The sequence below is a fragment of the Glycine max genome, chromosome 1 (genome assembly GCF_000004515.6).
Source record: "Glycine max cultivar Williams 82 chromosome 1, Glycine_max_v4.0, whole genome shotgun sequence".
In the NCBI taxonomy this organism is placed as follows: Eukaryota; Viridiplantae; Streptophyta; class Magnoliopsida; order Fabales; family Fabaceae; genus Glycine; species Glycine max.
In genome coordinates, this window is record NC_016088.4 from 56853094 (window position 1) to 56870649 (window position 17556).

The window sequence follows — 17556 nt, forward strand, 5'->3', positions numbered from 1 at the left end:
ACTTGAACTTGCAGATGTTAGAGAAAAGGTTCCCAACTGCAAAAGCCATAGTATGCAATTTTTCTATATGATATCTATCTCTACGCCAACACACCATGTATACATACTTGCTTTTTAGGAGTATTTTAACAAAGTTACACCTAGAGTATATTTTAAGAAGATGGATGTCATAACTTGTTAAAATACATTTTCTAGAATATAGGTGGATGTATGTTAGTAAACTAAAAATTATCATTATATCATATTTGAATAATTAAAATTTTAACGAAAAATACACACGATCCTTTTAATGATCATTTCATCACTAATTAATTTTTAATCTTGATCAATTCATATATATCAAAACAGACGACTAGGGATACGATGCCTACCAACCCAGGCATATGCTAGGAACCCAAGGTTCTTCCCTTCTTGTAGGCCCTCTATGATGTCCCATACCATTCCAATTCACAGTAAGGGTAACTGTGTGCAGATTGAATTTTGTTTGATCTTGCATTTTGGATGAAAGCCAAACATGTAAACCCCTCCCTCAACTCAACCATTCCATTAGCTTTTTTTTTTTTTTTTTGTGAATCAAACATTTAATAAATGGTTAAAAGCCTTTAGGAAAGCTAATACAAGCTAAATCGGCCATCAATGGCATGAGCAATACAATTAGGTACTAACGAACATATATACTATCTTGAAAAAAGATGATCTTGCCCATACTTAGCTAAGGCATCAACAACTTCATCGGACTCTCGCATGACATAAACCAACGCACCTAATCGTGATTTTGATGAATTACTATCTCTTTTACCATAATAAAATAAGGAAGTAAATTACTGCAACCAACAGACAGTAACCTTATCGCTGTTTGCCAATCCAAGCCAACTTCAAACCATGGGAAATTCCCCATACTCCGCCGCCAACATCGAACAACCACAATTTAGAGCTGCAAAACTTGTTATAAAAATTCCATTTTCATCTCGAATAACAGACCCATCACAATTTAGAGCTATCTCACCATGATTAAGAGAAATCCTGTAATAAGCTAATTTCTCCCTCCACCCGAGATGCAAGCCAAAATCTTTAATAGCCAAAGAATAACTATAACTATGGCCAGTATTCCACGCTTTCTCCACCGCATCAACAAAAGAGATTCGACTTGCATTGCGCCTCCTCCACAGGACATAAATTAATGAGCCAAAGAAAACTTCCATTTCATCATACGGAAAGGCTTAGTGAATCATACTTTATTTAGAACACTGTATGAAGATGTTACATCTCTAATCTTTCTCTTGATCTCAACCTCAAATTTACATTAAAATGATCTCTACTGATTACTGCAATCAGTTGCCTTAAAGGAAACAGTCTTTCTATCTAAATCAAATCCAATCAAAACATTTGATTGAGCAAAATTGCCAAATATATATTCTCCATCAGTAGTGCCAGCCATTGCAAAGCAAAATACCCCATCTTTTGGTGGGATGAAGGTTTGAATAGGCATCAATTGCACATCTGCCCCCTCAAAATGAGCAATCAAGATTGGCCCTTCCAAATTTGTCTCGCTTCTGTAACAAAGTTGTGTGCCCAAATCAGGGTCATCATCTATGGGCAACATGTTACTCTGCACCTTCAATTCCTTCACTAGTCGGTCATAAAATTCTTGTGGTAAATATGTTGCTGGTGTACCTGAATCAATCATTATATTCCCCTTGGAAAGCATTTCAGAAGAATTAAAGGACACAAATGTGTCTCCAACACTTATGCCTTCCAATGTGACAAGATAAGGAGTCTGACCTTCTTCAGAGACCAAAGGAGTTGCGGCTACTCCTTCACCTGAAACATCACTGGCATCACCAAAACTAATGGTACCTAAAGTGTGAGGGTCTGCATGAAAAGGAACTAGGCACTGAGAGAACCTTTTGCTCCCATAAAGGTTACCAAATTGTGAAACAAGTGAGAGAGGGCCCCCACCTAGTCCAATGATTCCCATGTCGTTTTCATTGAAAGTTCCTGAGTTGCTGTGCCCACACCCAAATACAATGTCTCCAACAACAACAGGTTCTCCATCAGTGGAACTAAATGTGACAGTTTCCCTTGCAAGCACCCCTTTTGTTACTGAAGAATCAGCATAAGCATAACTATAAGCGCACAGTTTTTGAGGAGAGCAAGAATGACCAAAGAGTGAATTACACTCCTCTGAATCACATGGAATAGGAGTGTATGTATTGGACCTTAGAGGCTCAAACATTGGACTTTTCTGCCTGTAACAGCCCTGGCAAGGTGTGCATTGTGCCCACACAAGATCACTGCCTGTGTCAACCAAACCATACACGTCAACCGGTGGTGTTCCCAATGTGAGTTTCATGAGATAGTCGCCATTGTTGGACGTCACTCTAGTGAAGACACCATTTGAGCCAAGTCTATGCATATGAAGTTCATCTGATTTGTAGAAGGGAGAATAATTGGGGGAGTTGTGACGGATTAGTTGAATAGTAAACCCGGAGTTGTCAGCTCCCATTGGTGTTTGACATAAGAACGTATACAGTACAAAAAAGTACAGATGGAAGCAGAGAATGTTGGCCATGAAGTTTAGCAAGGGATAAAGTCAGGTAAAAAATAGAGGAGTTTATTTCATATATATATATATATATATATATATATATATAAGCGCAACATGTGAGTGGGGAAGTTGGTATCGGTTAGTCACAAGAAGTAGACAGTAGCAGCATGTGAGTGATTTCTGTGACAAGAGATCTAGAAAGTACTATTTTGCTCCCTGGTCCCTACTACTTAATTTTCTCTTTTTTTCTTTTTTTTTTTAAGGATAAGCAAAGGGTTCAAGACCCAACACTACCCAGAGAACCTGGAGAAAGCTACAACACAACGGGGACATCATGAATGGCACCATGTAGTTGGCCAAAAGGAAGTGGCACTGTTAAATAAGTTTGTAATCAGCCATGTTGATATATACCTTCTTTGATTCTGCATGCGCATTTGCATTCAAAGATTTTCAACTTGCAATAACTTATATATATTCAGTTGAAAAAGCTGAGAAAATGCCACACAGACTGCTAAGAGACTAGTATTAATTACTAAGTAATAGAAAATAAAAAACAAGGATAGGCATGAGGATTATAAAGTCAAACTAAGATACACCAAGTTACCAACCAAACCAAACCAAAAACAACAACCAACAAAAAATGTACAGCTAAAATGTGTCGCCGGCACGACTACTCTTCTCCTTTTTTCTGTTTTCTTTTTTTTATTTTTATATTTCGTGTAAGTGATACCTTCCATTCCGAGTTTATGACTAAGAACGCGACTACTAGCCAAACTGATAACTATATGAATGCAATTCATTCCAATAAATCAAACTTGGTAGACATGAATTTTGGTTTTATTGTTGTAAAAGGTTGCATTTTATTAGTCATATAACTGAAGATATCATATCTACTTTGATTTTCATTATAAAAAAAGAACGGTTTATGATTCCCACTCCGTTTACACCTCTTTTCTTTATTTAAATCCTTAAAGATTCAAATGATACAAAAGAAGTAAGAAACTATGGTTTTTATGTATTATTAGGATTTGTGTAAAAAAAAAATGTATTATTAGTGTTGGGAATAAATTTGTATGCCCTCGATCTAATTCATCATGTAATGAATTCTAATTTTAATAATAAAATATTATTTTATTTTCATTGTCATATTTTACTATTTGACCAAATAGTCATTTGATAATGTTCTTGATTAAAATTAAAGACTTGTTATTATAATAGAGATTATGATAATGAGAAACAAATTTGTTCTAATTTTAATCTAAACCGTTCTTGATCATAAGATTATTGTAAATAAAATATTAATAATCCGAATAGATTAATATATATGTGATAGTATTTACTGGATAAATATTAATAGATCTCATTTATTAATTTGCATATATAGATGAGTCACATGTTGATATGATCATTGAACTGACTCAATTGAAATTTTCTAATGGTTAAAATTTATCATAAACTGTAAATAGAAAATTCTCAAGAGGTATAATAGTTTTCTTTGACATGAGATTGTCATAGTAATTAAGAGGTTATTTGTTGTATTTTGATTCCGGACACCTAATGTTTTAGAACACTTGTTGAATGGATATTGGATATAATTAAATACCTGTAGAATTAATGATTAATCAAGAAAGAATTGATGAACTCTTGATAATGAGTTTGAAATCTATGAATAAAATTATATCCGGACCAGGAAAATTAAATGAAAGAAGAAATGAGTTTCTTAAGTCATTATGAGTTAACTCAAAAGGGTTTGACAATAATATCATACTTAGAGTTAACCCAGGGTTGTAAAGATGGAAAAAATTATTACACTACTCTTCTAATGGTTCTTGAAAATAAAATGTTACTGCATGCTATTCGGACATTAAGGAGTGTTACTAGACGCCTATCTTGATTGGTATATTAATTTGATTGATATATTACCGAGTTAGTATTGAACCTACGGAGTCACACACAAACGAGTGTTCTAATCTCTGTTAAAGAAATTATTTTAATATTTGATGATTAATTAAATTAGAGAATTTAATATGATCAAATGATTAAATGATTTCAAAAAGGTGGAATATTATAATAGTTTTGCTAGCAGTGAAAATATAAATAATATGAAAGATTTGATAAAAGAAGAGAAACAAATATGTATTTAAAATTTGGGTTGAAAAGGCGACTAGATACAAGTTTGACTTGGTCAATTATTATTTCAATTTTAATTGCTAAATGGTTAGTAATAAAAGGTAACAAAAATTAATATAGTTTAAAAAAGGATACTATCAATAATGATTTTGATTTGATCAGAAATTAAATTTGGTATCTTTAACGTGCTATAAATAAAGCCTTAACAATTGATTCCAATATTCTTTATTCTTATTTTTTTCTTAGTGTAAATACCGTAGAGTCTTCACACTATTCAAGAATTTTTATACTTCAAGAGTTCATCAACATGTACACTTTTTAATATGTTATAAAAATAGATTTTTTTTATTCCATAACGTGTGTTTTTTGAATTTTTTTACTACAATTAGGATTAGCTTTTTTTTATATAAAAAAAATTATTGTTATGATTTAGGATTAGAAAATTTGGACTCTTTTTGAAAAGTGGTAAGTTCAACACACCAAATAAATGCATGAGACAAGATGTTTTTTTGACGTTTTACGACACGATATGCATTCTACGAGCCACCGAAGTCCGTGAGTGACTAAAAGCTACAAGACATTGGACGTAATCGAATGAGATAAAAGGTTCAACAAACTTAGCTGAAATTTGCATGCACGTGAATTCCTTCCAATAACATATTTGAATATGAGTTCAAGATCCACATTTCCATACAAATTTGCATCAAAAACCTTAAAATAACGCAGAAACAAGAATTATTTGCTTCAACTTTACGCATGTCAATTGCTCTCAACCCGTTTCCAAACAGGTTCTAGGCGTCTCCATGGGTTGCTTGATTCGAATTTGGAGTGACAAAAAATTCATACCAATTAAAATAGTTTGGTTTTATTAACTCCTTACTAAATAAAACTAGTTAGTTTACTTCATTTTGTGGAGTTTGATATATATTTTTTATTTTTAAAGAATAGTAGAAGACATTTAGGTTGATTTTGCGTAAGAGATTTTGTTTTCCTTGAGACCAAAGCCTCAAACATTGTGTAAAAGTCAGTTGTAGCCTAAACACAGTCTAATTTAGCTAATCGTTCATTTTAGTCAAAACAGCATTTTATTATGCATGAAAAAAAACTATTCTGTTTATGTTTTTTAGGAAATCTTGCCTCTTTTTAATTATTTTTTTTGTTAGAAAATGGTATATTTCCTTCGTTGTTTTTGAAACTTTAAAAAAATAAAAAATCTGCATAGGCTTCTAAGATCATTTCCATCTCAAAATATTATTTTTCACCTTGTGGTTCTTAATGAGTCCTACTTTACACATCTTTCATGTTAAATATTTAATAAACATGATTAAATATTTATATATTGTTTTATTAAATATGGTATTTTTTTTATACCGATATAGTAATATTTTATATTTTATTAAACATGGTATTTATCTAAAATTTAAGGCACAATATTAACTTATCGCCTAACAAAATGAATTGAAAAGGAAGGATACAATCTCAAGATATCTCTAATTTTGAGTAAGAATAAAACCACACACAGAAATATCTTCCTCATTGCTAATAATCTGATCAACAATCAAGTTGGAATCGGTCATTGAACAGATTCTGGTTTATTAGCCAACTCAATGATTGAAGGAGCAGTAGCTTCGCCCTCTCTAACAGTTGAAGCTGTTACACCTTCATCGTTAAAGAACGCAGCATCCACGTTGCATGAGTGTCTATATCATTCTTGACCTCGTCAGCAGCCCACCAATCTGCTAGAACAAGTTGGGCACGGTTTAACACACCAACCGCTTGCTCCTCCCCCGAATTCCACAATTAATCATAAAGCTCCATAAAATCATGACATAATTTAAATTGATCCTCATTTAATGAATCATAAAGCTTCAACACCAAATCCTGGACAGAATCTTTGTTAAGTAAGAAAGGATCAATCTTATTCCATAAACCACAACTCTGCCAAACCTCCAAGCTACAAGCACAAGTGATGAAAGTATTGCATGCCAACAATTCTTCAAGGCATCTGCACATGAAAAAGTTTTGTGGATTTATTTAATCACCATGATTATAAGTTTTTGAAGAAAACTTCGATACACAAGCCAGAGGATAACGCAGTGAAACTCATGTAACAATAATTAGGGGGCATTTGTTTTAAGATATTGAGCAAGATTTTAAAAAATGTGAACCTAAAAATATCACATTCTGATGTTTAATACAAGTTGTAAAAAATAATTAATTTTTAGAAATATATTCTAATGAAGAATATTCTTAAAAATAAAATTTCATAACTTAAAACAAGCATCCTCTTAACATATCATTTTTTGTAAAATAAATTAAAGAGGATCTTATTTAAAAATAAATAGAGTTTTAAAAAAACAATGAAATTTTTGTAATTAAATAAATAAAGAGAAATAATTTTATTAATTAAAATAATGGTTTTAAGGTAAATAAAATAAATATATGTTCTTAAAAAATAAAAAGAATGTTTTATTTATTCATTTGATAGAAAGTAAAATAAAATTTCTTTTTATAAAATAAAAAAAAAAGAGTAAATAATAGACTGAGAGTATCTTAACTATAAATAGAGACATACTAAGTCAATTTTTACATTATACAACATGTTCCTACTCTCTCCCTGTTCTCAAATTCATTTTTACTTTCACTTTTTCAAAACCCTCTATTTATTTTTTTCGCATACACTTAAGCATGTCTCAGTAAAATTATGATCTCAAACTTATTAACTGTTGGATTGTCATGAAATTTTAACACCATGTTCAGAACTCATTTTTTCATATCCACAACGTTGGAATTTGCGAAGTAATGTCTGCAGTGAGAGAAATATCCCCCGCACATAGTTCTCTTTCTTTCCTCATACACTCAAACCCATCTCATTAAAATTATGATCTTGAACTCTTAACCGTTGGATTGTTTCAATATTGGAACACCGAGTTCGGAGCTCACCTTCGCACATCCCCACCGTTGGGATTTGCAAAATAATGTCTGTGGTGAGAGAAATGTTCCTCGCACGGAGACAGTGAAATGGAGGTTTCAATCCCTTCTCCTTCTCTCTAATGCTTGAAAACCCTAGCAAAGCAACCAGAGGAAAAACTTGAGGAATCTTAATTGAGGTTAGAATCAATATATGTAGGGATCCTTTGAAGATCAAATTAGGATTTACTTTGAGATGTTTATTGTATTGTAAATCTGCCTTTACGATTATAATTATGAGATTCTTATGTTTGACGAGTCAATTGATGCCCTGATGTGAATTGGTTGATAAAATTGAGTGCTTTTAGTGTTTTTGTGTTTTTGAACTATGATGTTGATTCATGTGATTTTGATATGATTATGTGAAATTGTTTTAGGGGTTTAATCATATGAACATAACATATTAGTATTATTATTGTATGACATGTATATGATGCATGAGGCATGATAACGTGTTGTCTTGGGATTATAGAAGTGTGATGAACTGTGTCTAAGTGAAAAGTTGAGTATGTGATAAATTGTGAGATTACACATGTATTGAGATGTTGTGTGCATTGAGTTGTGAGCTATGAACCGTACAATCACCTGACTGTAAAATCCTTTAAGGGTAACGAGTTAATGTGCAATGAGTATTGTGATGAGATCCACTGTGGAAACCCGATAAGTTTAATCACTTTGAGTCGCAACGAGTTAAAATTATTTTGAGAACAATTAAGGAGTTGTGTGTTTTGTACAGTTTATAGATAGAGTTTGCGCGCTAAAATATTTTCTGAGTTGGACCTGAATCAGGAGGGAGAAACCCTAACAGACTCTTCAGAGTCTAAGCCTTTGGGATAAATACACCCAGTTTAAGTGCTCCTTTAAGCCTGTGTCGATCCCACATGGTTGGAGTATTCTCGCAAAATAACGTGATCATGACTAGTCTCCCTATGATTTTACCTAATGAGAGTGACCTAACTTACTAGTGTGTGGTCTGTCTTGTCATGTACTTCTAGGTGCCCAACGAGGTTTTCACTGACATGGTACCACATTGCATATATGATTGAGTCTTAGTATATTTGTTGCATAACATTTGTGTTGATATTGATTGGTTGAGTGATATTGTGTTTTGATCCTTTAGTACGTGAATGATGTGAAAATGTGTGAGATGTGTAGTGTTAAGATGTGATGTTATGCGATAAGTGGTGAAATGACATGAGATGTGTTAAAGATGTATTTCATTTATATGATATGTATATCTATGTTGTCTCGTTTCTCTCTATTAGTTAGAAATGTGATAACTCACTCCATGTGTGTTTAGATCCTGTGATGATCTCGAACCTTTTGTTCGTGAGAGTAGATGACTAGGTGGATTATTTTAAGAAACCTTGTGTTGAAGGACACCAGGATACAATATTTTGATAGAATGTGATATTGGGACATGAATTTCTATTTTAATTGCATGATATTTCAAACATGTTATTTTACTTTATTTTATTATGCTGCTTAACTTGAGTTCTTTTTTAAACTTGAACAACCTTGTTTTGAGCCGAAAACATTTCTGATAAATTTTATTTGGTAACAGTGAAGTGAATGTAAACTTTTTACCCACGTGAACTCTTTTATACTTAGAAAATAAAATCTTATTTTACGTAATTTCATATTTTTATATATTTTATTATATAAATACGTATATCGAAGTAAAGGTATCACAATTACTCTCTCTTTATTTCAAATGTAGCCATTCATATAATAATTCATAGTTTCATACATCATTAGAGAGAAACTGAAAATAATGGATTGCTCTACCAAATTACAATTTTCGGGTCTCACTTGTATATGAAATAATTTTTAGGATTAGATTGTGGGGTCTATTTATGTAATTTGTAAAATTATTGGATTGGAGAAAAAATTATTTAAGTTGCTTAAAGTAGTAAAAAAAATGATATTATAAAAATAAATACTGTATGCAGCAACTCTAATGAGTTTCATCTAAATCTCTTCGAGGGAAACTCCAATTCTTATTCAGATAGTAGATAGCAACGCATGAGTGAATTTTGTGCCATTTAAATTTGCATTTATGAGAAAAGAAATGTTTTTTTTTTTAAAAAGAACAAGCTTATCTTATAAAATCATTGAAATAGGACTCAGCCATACAATTAGGATAATCGTGGAAAACATGAGTACTAGCAAAATCTCTAAACGCCCTAGCCAAATGGTAAATCACAAGATTAGCTTGTCTTATAATAAAACAGAACTTAAAGTCTTATTCAGTACGTAGCATAGATCTACACTTGCTTATTATGCTACCAAATTCATTCAACTCTATCTTCTTCGAGTTGATAGCCGCTACCACCCTCTGACAATCAGCTTCGAAAATCACCTTCTTATATTGCATCTCCTTTGCCCACGATAACGCTATTAGAAGGGCTAAATGTTGAAAATATACTGGAAAAACATTGATAAAATAAAGAAATCATACACAAATTCCCGATCTTGAGTGTATATCCGTTTTGCCCTTGTGCCTGATTATTTTATTTCCTAAAGAAAAAAAGACAAGTGTCGTTTTTTATAGCTGTTATTTATTTGTTAAGGTACAGCAAGCCAGATGAAATGCATAACTTAAGAGTAAATTGAAACATTTGAAAATCTTCACTTTAAGCAAAAGCCATAATTGATCCATCAATGAATATGCTGATAAATGACACAACATAACATAAATGCTTTTCATACGGATACAAGGTCTTAGGCATGGCCCTATTTGTGTTTGGTGCAATCTTTTGGCTTGAAAGACACCACTTGTCTATCTAGATCAAACCCAATCAAGTAATTTGATTGCGCAAAGTTACCATAAACCCCCCCATCACTACTAGTATTAGTGAACCCCAAGCAGAAAACACCATCTTTTGGAGAAATGAAGGTTTGAGTTGGCGACAATTTTACATCTGCACCTTCAAAATGGGCCGTGAGCACAGGCCCACGAAGATTATTCTTTGTTCGATAACAAAGCTGGGGACCCAAATCCGGGTCATCCGTAACGGGTTTCATCGCAACCTCGCTCCTCACTTGAGCCACCACTTGATCATACAATTGGGTCGGTAAAATAGTTGGGGGTGTCCCTGAATCAAGGAACATGTTACCTTTTTCAACATTTTGTGAAGAACCGTTAAAATGCAAATACGTATTTTCCACACTAATGCCAAGTAAGGTAACAAAATAAGGGGTCTTGTCTTGCTTAGCAACCAAAGGTGTAGAAACCACTCCTTTCCCTGACACTTTACTCCCTTTACCAAAACTCATTTTGCTAGAAACACTAACATCAGTGTGGAATGGGACCAAGCATTGTGAAAACCTCTTCCCTCCAAAGGAAGAACCCATTTGAGAAATGAGTGACACTGGCCCTCCTCCTAGGCCTATGATACCCATCTCATGATCATTGAAACCACCCGTGTTGTTGTGTCCACAACCAAACACAATGCCCTTAAGAGGAACACTTTTCCCTTTGGTTGAGCTGAGTGTGATTGTTTCCTGCGCCAAAACGCCTCGTGTTATAGCAGCAGATGCGTAGGCATAGGTGTAATTGCAACGCTTCTGAGGAGAACACACGCCTGTGTCAAGTTTATGGCATAGCTTTGAGTCGCATGATATGTTCCTATACGTGGTGGACTTTTGAGGATCGAACATGGGGTTACGTTGCTTGTAGCAGTTGTTGCATGGCACACATGAGGTCCATGTGAGATCACTGCCCGTGTCCGCAATGCCATAGATTTTGAATGGTGGAGTTCCAATAGAGAGCTCCATGAGATAGTGACCAAGGTAAGCATATATTGGGGATTGTGGAGTAAGAGTTTTTTCCATAGCTGATAACTCCATTAGACGACGTAGAGGGAGGACATGGGCATGGGAAGAGTTTTTTCGAATCAGGTTAACGCTGAATCCCTCAGTGGCTGAGATATGTAAAGGGAGAAGCATGAGACAAATGATTGTTGCAAGATGAAATGAAGTGGGATAAACGACCATTGTCATCTATATATATGTGTGAGACAATTAACTAATTAACGAGAGGATCGAGATTCGGGAGGCTTGTTTGATGAAGAATTTTTGTCGAGGCTCCGTGCTTTATATATGCGCTCAAGGCTCAACTCATCAACGTTTGATGTTGCGTGCGTGCCTTGTCCTAGCGTTGATGGCTTAACAAATGCTGTGGTAGGTCTAATGACTCACTTACATCAATCCACCGGATATGTATGCAAAAAGCAAAATAATCAATGGATATCAAATCCACTACTGTGTAAATATCATAGCTGTAATCAATATTTATTTCCACATATTCAGTTATAAAATTAAGTTTCAAATGAATTATCAATTACTATTAATTATCATTATCATTATATCTTATAATAGAAGATTTTGTCAAGTAGGAATTAATTAATGTCATGTTACACCACTATATTCTTTATTTTCCTGTCTATATATATTTCATTGATTTTCATCTATTTTTTTAATTTATAAAAATACATTATTATATTTTGTTATAGTGACTATATAGTAATTAAGGATGTTATAAATAAAATATATTCTAATTAAATTAATCGATTAAATCATTAAATCAAAAATGAATTTTCATTTTATATAAATAATAATTATTGATTGATTAACAAGTGCATCAATTTGTATAAGTAGTAAAGTAAAACGGAAATTCGAGTGTGATTTCATATGGACTTTGTTTGTATTTAACTAGATGAATATACAAATTTTCAGGCAATAAATAAATTGGTTTAAAGGTTGTGAAAAGAAAAGTAAAATAAATTGACATAAAATTAAATTAAAATAAGAGAAAAAAACAACAATAAAATTAAATTAATTAATTAAAATTGACAAAATGAGAGAAGTTAATATTATAAGCAAAAATTAATTCAGAACAAGAGAATGTTGGGGTTTAGCCTACTAAAACTACTTTTGATGTAATACTAAAGATTTTTTTATTTAAATTGCTCTAATTATCATATACATCTACTCATTTATCCTTACCATGATTTCTCATGCGAAAAGGTTTAATTTATTTATTTTCTCTCCCAAATCCTTCTAAGAAGTAAAACAATTAAATTAAATTGCATTAAGAATAGAGATGTATAAAAGGCTAAATAAAATTATTTTATCCCTAAAGATGAATTATTTAAATGCTCTTTTCCAATTTTTTTTAGAGAATACCATTTTCCAATGCCACCCCTAAAACTTATCATGAATACGGGTAATCAAATCATAAACAATGAAATTAAACAGAGAAAAGAAACAATGAAATTAAAATAATATTAAATAGATAGGAAGAGTAATTACATTAAAAATAGTTGGCTGCTAATTAAGCTCACAACAAAAGGAATTTTAGCCTCTCATTGTCATGAGAAATTTTACAATTGTAAGAGGGTAATGGATAATGAAAGGAATAGACAAGAAAGAGAATGAAGGGAATGAATGGTTCCTAATGATTAATTCTCCTGCTTCTAATCTTTACCTTCTATAAGAAATTTTATTCTCTTGAATATTTTTTGTTTCTTTTCTTCTTCTCCTATTCCTCTTTTCATAGGTGTAATTCAGCTTGGATTTCACGCAACCTCCGTGCTAAGCGCGATTGTCACGCTTAACGAGAATGATGATACTCACATGCTCAGTGTGTGACATGCACTTAGTGCATCTTCACAGATGAGACTTCTCCATACTTTCTTGCGCTAAGCTTGTTCTACCCATTGAGCAACTACGTCACGCTGAATGCCTAAGGCACACTAAGCAAGCATCTTCAATTTGTTTTCTCAAGCTTTATTTTATTTTTCTGTGATAATTATTCATCAAGCACTATAAATTCACGAACTTGAACACTTTTTGCACAAAAACTTAAATAATGTTAAAATTTCAATTATTCACATAAAACAAAAGAAATAAGAGAGAAAAATTAACAATTCTTATATGATTTAATCTTAAAATATACCTATACACAACAATTATCAATCATCATTTTATTAATTTTCTTTATAATTGTGATAACTTTTTTGTTGTTTATCATCACAATTTTTTACAATTTATGCGTATAATTCATTTACATGTTAAGTTATTCATTTTATTATTCTGTTAGTATTTAATATAATAGAAATATTACATAAAAAATATAATAAAATTATAAATGTACCATCAATACACGTAATTGTTTTTTTAATTGAATTTAGGTTTTTTTATATGGTTTAAAACAACTCAAACATGCTATTCAATCAATTGAGTAAGACTTTCTTAATTATAACAATATAACCAAATGATTGGACATAAGTGATTAATGCGTTTAAGTTAAGATTGAATCATTTAGGTATTACCAAAATTCAATCATCGGTATAAACAATTCTTGGTTAAGTTCTACTTACTTCCTGGTTGAACTACGAATTAATCAAGGTCTATTTCTCTTAATAAATCGAAAGATTAAGACAAAAAAACCCTTAATACATAATTATTTTATTAACATTTAATTGATCAGTTATCTATTTTCAAACTTTATTTATTGTTTTTCCTCTCAAGTTTCATCATTTTTTGTATTTAATTTACAAAAAAAATATTATATTTAATTATAGTAATTAAGGTGATTATAACATGTTTATAACCATCAAGTTATTAAATGTTTTGAAATAATTTTTTATAAATATGATACTTTTTTGTTTATTGTCACATTTTTCATAATTTGTGTGTAATAATTCATTTACAAGTTATTTATTCTATTAGTATTTGATTTTTTTTAGACCACAAGTATTTTATAAAAAGGAATTTATTAACCTAATGTTGCTTAAATAAGAATCAAAGATTTAGTTTAATTGGTTGAGTAAAATATGTGAGTTATAACAAATTTTCTTATACTTATCTTCAATTCCTACTAATAAAAAAATCTTAAATGTACAAGAGGTGTAGGCTGAGATTATGGGGGTACAAGAAGAAACAACTCGCATGTGGTCGACCATGTAAACTATATATAAAATAAGAGAATGTTTGTATATCATTATTTTTTATGAAAAGTAGACTTTCTGCTAACCAGTATATTTTTTTGTTGCATCTCTCACGGTGTTTGTTTATCATTGGGTGCAAGAATTCTATTCATTGCCAGCTTGATATCTGAATAAAAATGGCCTATACTTTTGCATAGGAAAAATATATAACTTTAATTGTATTGAAACCAAAAGAATCAAGGAAGGATGGGTCTAGGAGAAAATAATAGTCTTTGTAATATGATAAACTATATATTAAATAAGAGGCTGTATAAAGATCATTAGATCCCCTTCTAGGCTTGAGGCCCGTGTCCAAAATCTGCGGGCCTTACGATGGTTTGAAATTTGACCTTATTTTTTTTTTACTTATTTCACTTTTAGATTATTAACACAATATTTTAATTAATTAAACTAATTGATGAACTATATTAGAAAAATAATTAATATTATTATATATAACACTAGAATTTATAATCCATATTCAATATACGTATAAGTTTACACAATAAATTTTATAAAAATTAATTTTAATATAATAATTTATTTTTTATATATATAAATTTTAAATAAAAATCATAGAATTAATAAAAATTTATATATGTAAAAAAATATATTATTATATCAAAATTAATTGTTACAAAATTTATTATATAAACTTATATGTGTATTGAATATAAATTATAAATTATAGTATTATATATAATGATGTTAATTATTTTTTAATATAATTAATTTATTAGTTTAATTAAATAGAATGTCATACTAATAACGTAAAAGTCCCAAGTTTAAGATAAATTATTCTATATATAAGATTAGTTTGAATGAATAAAAGTGGAAAACAAAAATTCTTCGTTGAGTTTCTGCTAACCACGTATCCTCTTTGAATTCCAAACGAGTCTAATAGTTAATTGAGAAATGATATGACCGTTAATTCCTCTCAAATTATTTGAATTAATGACATTATCAAATGATTTATGGATCTTATAATGAGTCATTAGTCGGGAATGAATGGTCTTCTTTCCTTTGGACTTGCATAAATTGTTTACATCCAACTCACAAATAACAACAGAAAGGAGGAGACGGAGTCTTCAAGAATGGGACTTGAAAGAATTTTTTTGCATTTTGGCATTTATCAGTCTAAAGATATTGGGTACAAAACTGGCTTCTTTAATTTGGCCTACTCTCAACGCTAAAAGTTGCATCTGACGGTGTGTTTGTTTATCATTTGGTGCAAGCATTCTTTTTATTGCCAGCTTGATGTCTAGATCAAAATAGCTCATACTTTTACATAGCAAAAAAAGGTTTAACTTTAATTGTATTGAAACCAAAAGAATCAAGGAAGGTTGGGTCTGGGAAAAAAATTAGTCTCTATGATAAATCAATATTTACTTTTTTATTAAAAATGTATGCATTTAATGTTTGATGGTATCTTTATAGAATTAAAGAAAAATATACTTAGATACTTAAGATGCTATTCAACACATGGTGAGGGTGAAAGAGAAAAAATATATATATGTACACATGATAAGTAATATGATTTTGAATTACGGATAAAGAGAAATAAAGATAAATCACATGATAAGTAATATAAATAATTGATATTATATATTTATGAATAAAATTATATACTTTGAATTGATTTCTAAAATTAAATTCAAATAGGATTCAATCTAATAAAAATTTTCAATTTTCATTCGGTCAAATTTTCATTTATTTGGTTTTCAGTTTTTTAGATCTGTTTATAAATACTATTGAATGTAAAAATTAAAGTTTAATTACTTATGTTCTTATTTTTTTTAGTCTCTAAGTAATTTTTTTATTTTCTTTCTGAAATTTTTAATCTTTAAAGTTTATATTTTAATTTTATTAATTAGAAAGGTAAGGATTAAATGAGTAATTAAATAAAAAAATAATAAAATAATTTAAAGTATTGTGGAATAAATTCTGAATTAAATTTCAACTAATGAAGGCAACTACTGCGTTCTAATTCTAGCGTTTGACATTTGTCATGCACTTTGTATGAATAGAGCCAGTCACCACCAATCCGCGGCCTACAAGTTCGCGAAATGACTTTGTTTTTCTCAATCCCGCTTTCCAAACATCGGGAATTTATCTCTCACACCTCTACATTTAAAATTTTCTATAATTATTTTTAATTATATAATTATATTATAAATTTATTGGATAATTTTAATTTTATAACATTAAAATGAAGAGTAAAACCTTTTTGGTAACTAATGACCTGTTTAGTAAGACCTAAAGACAAAACACCAGTGACCAGAAATTTGAAACCAGAATATTCCATTATTCCTTTCCACGATCCGTGTCTGAGACGCGTTATTCCTCTGTAGCAACACTCGAGTAACCGGACACGGGTAATACTTTTTTTCTGGGGGTAAATAGCATTTTCATCGCTAAATACCCATAACATTGATAAATTTACTTTTAAAAGATAAAAATTTAAATTTTTATCTTCGAAAAAAAATATGATAACAAAATAGCGAAAGCTAACAAGTTAAATGAGTAAATAAAGTAAGCAAATAGAGGAATAAATCTACAGCTAGATTACATTTTTGTCTCTAATTTTTTATTGACGATTTTGTTATTTTATTTTTTAAAAAGTATAATTTTAGTTTAATTCTTAATTTTACATATTTTTTTTACATTTTAATAGTTTAAATTATTTTTTAATATTAGATTTAGGGTTTAATTGTACCAAAACAAACAAAATAAAACATATAAAATTAAATATTACAAATTTCTAGGGCAGACAACATAAATTGTAAAAAAAAATAGAAAAATCAAAATCCCGAATAAAAAGGAAAAGACGGAGCCAAATTACAATTTATTCCAAATCTTTTCATATTAAAAGTTACATAATATCAATGGGCTAAAAATATGTATCCATCTTCT

The 17556-nt window shown here is 30.6% G+C and overlaps 2 protein-coding genes across 2 annotated transcripts; both read right to left on the reverse strand.

Annotated features, from left to right (window-relative positions):
* Positions 1-18: 18 nt before the first annotated feature.
* Positions 19-2605, reverse strand: LOC100798064 (aspartic proteinase CDR1). The gene has a single exon (XM_003516689.5). The coding sequence runs from the start codon at positions 2570-2572 to the stop codon at positions 1316-1318; it is 1257 nt and encodes a 418-aa protein (XP_003516737.2). The 5' UTR covers positions 2573-2605; the 3' UTR covers positions 19-1315.
* Positions 2606-10260: 7655 nt separating this feature from the next.
* On the reverse strand, positions 10261-11980 carry LOC100798596 (aspartic proteinase CDR1). Its single transcript, XM_003516690.5, has one exon. The coding sequence runs from the start codon at positions 11651-11653 to the stop codon at positions 10385-10387; it is 1269 nt and encodes a 422-aa protein (XP_003516738.2). The 5' UTR covers positions 11654-11980; the 3' UTR covers positions 10261-10384.
* Positions 11981-17556: the final 5576 nt, after the last annotated feature.

What these genes read in the sequence shown, in the direction of transcription:
- LOC100798064 (XM_003516689.5), bottom strand. Translation starts at nt 2,572, where the DNA reads ATGGCCAACATTCTCTGCTTCCATCTGTACTTTTTTGTACTGTATACG.
- LOC100798596 (XM_003516690.5), bottom strand. Translation starts at nt 11,653, where the DNA reads ATGACAATGGTCGTTTATCCCACTTCATTTCATCTTGCAACAATCATT.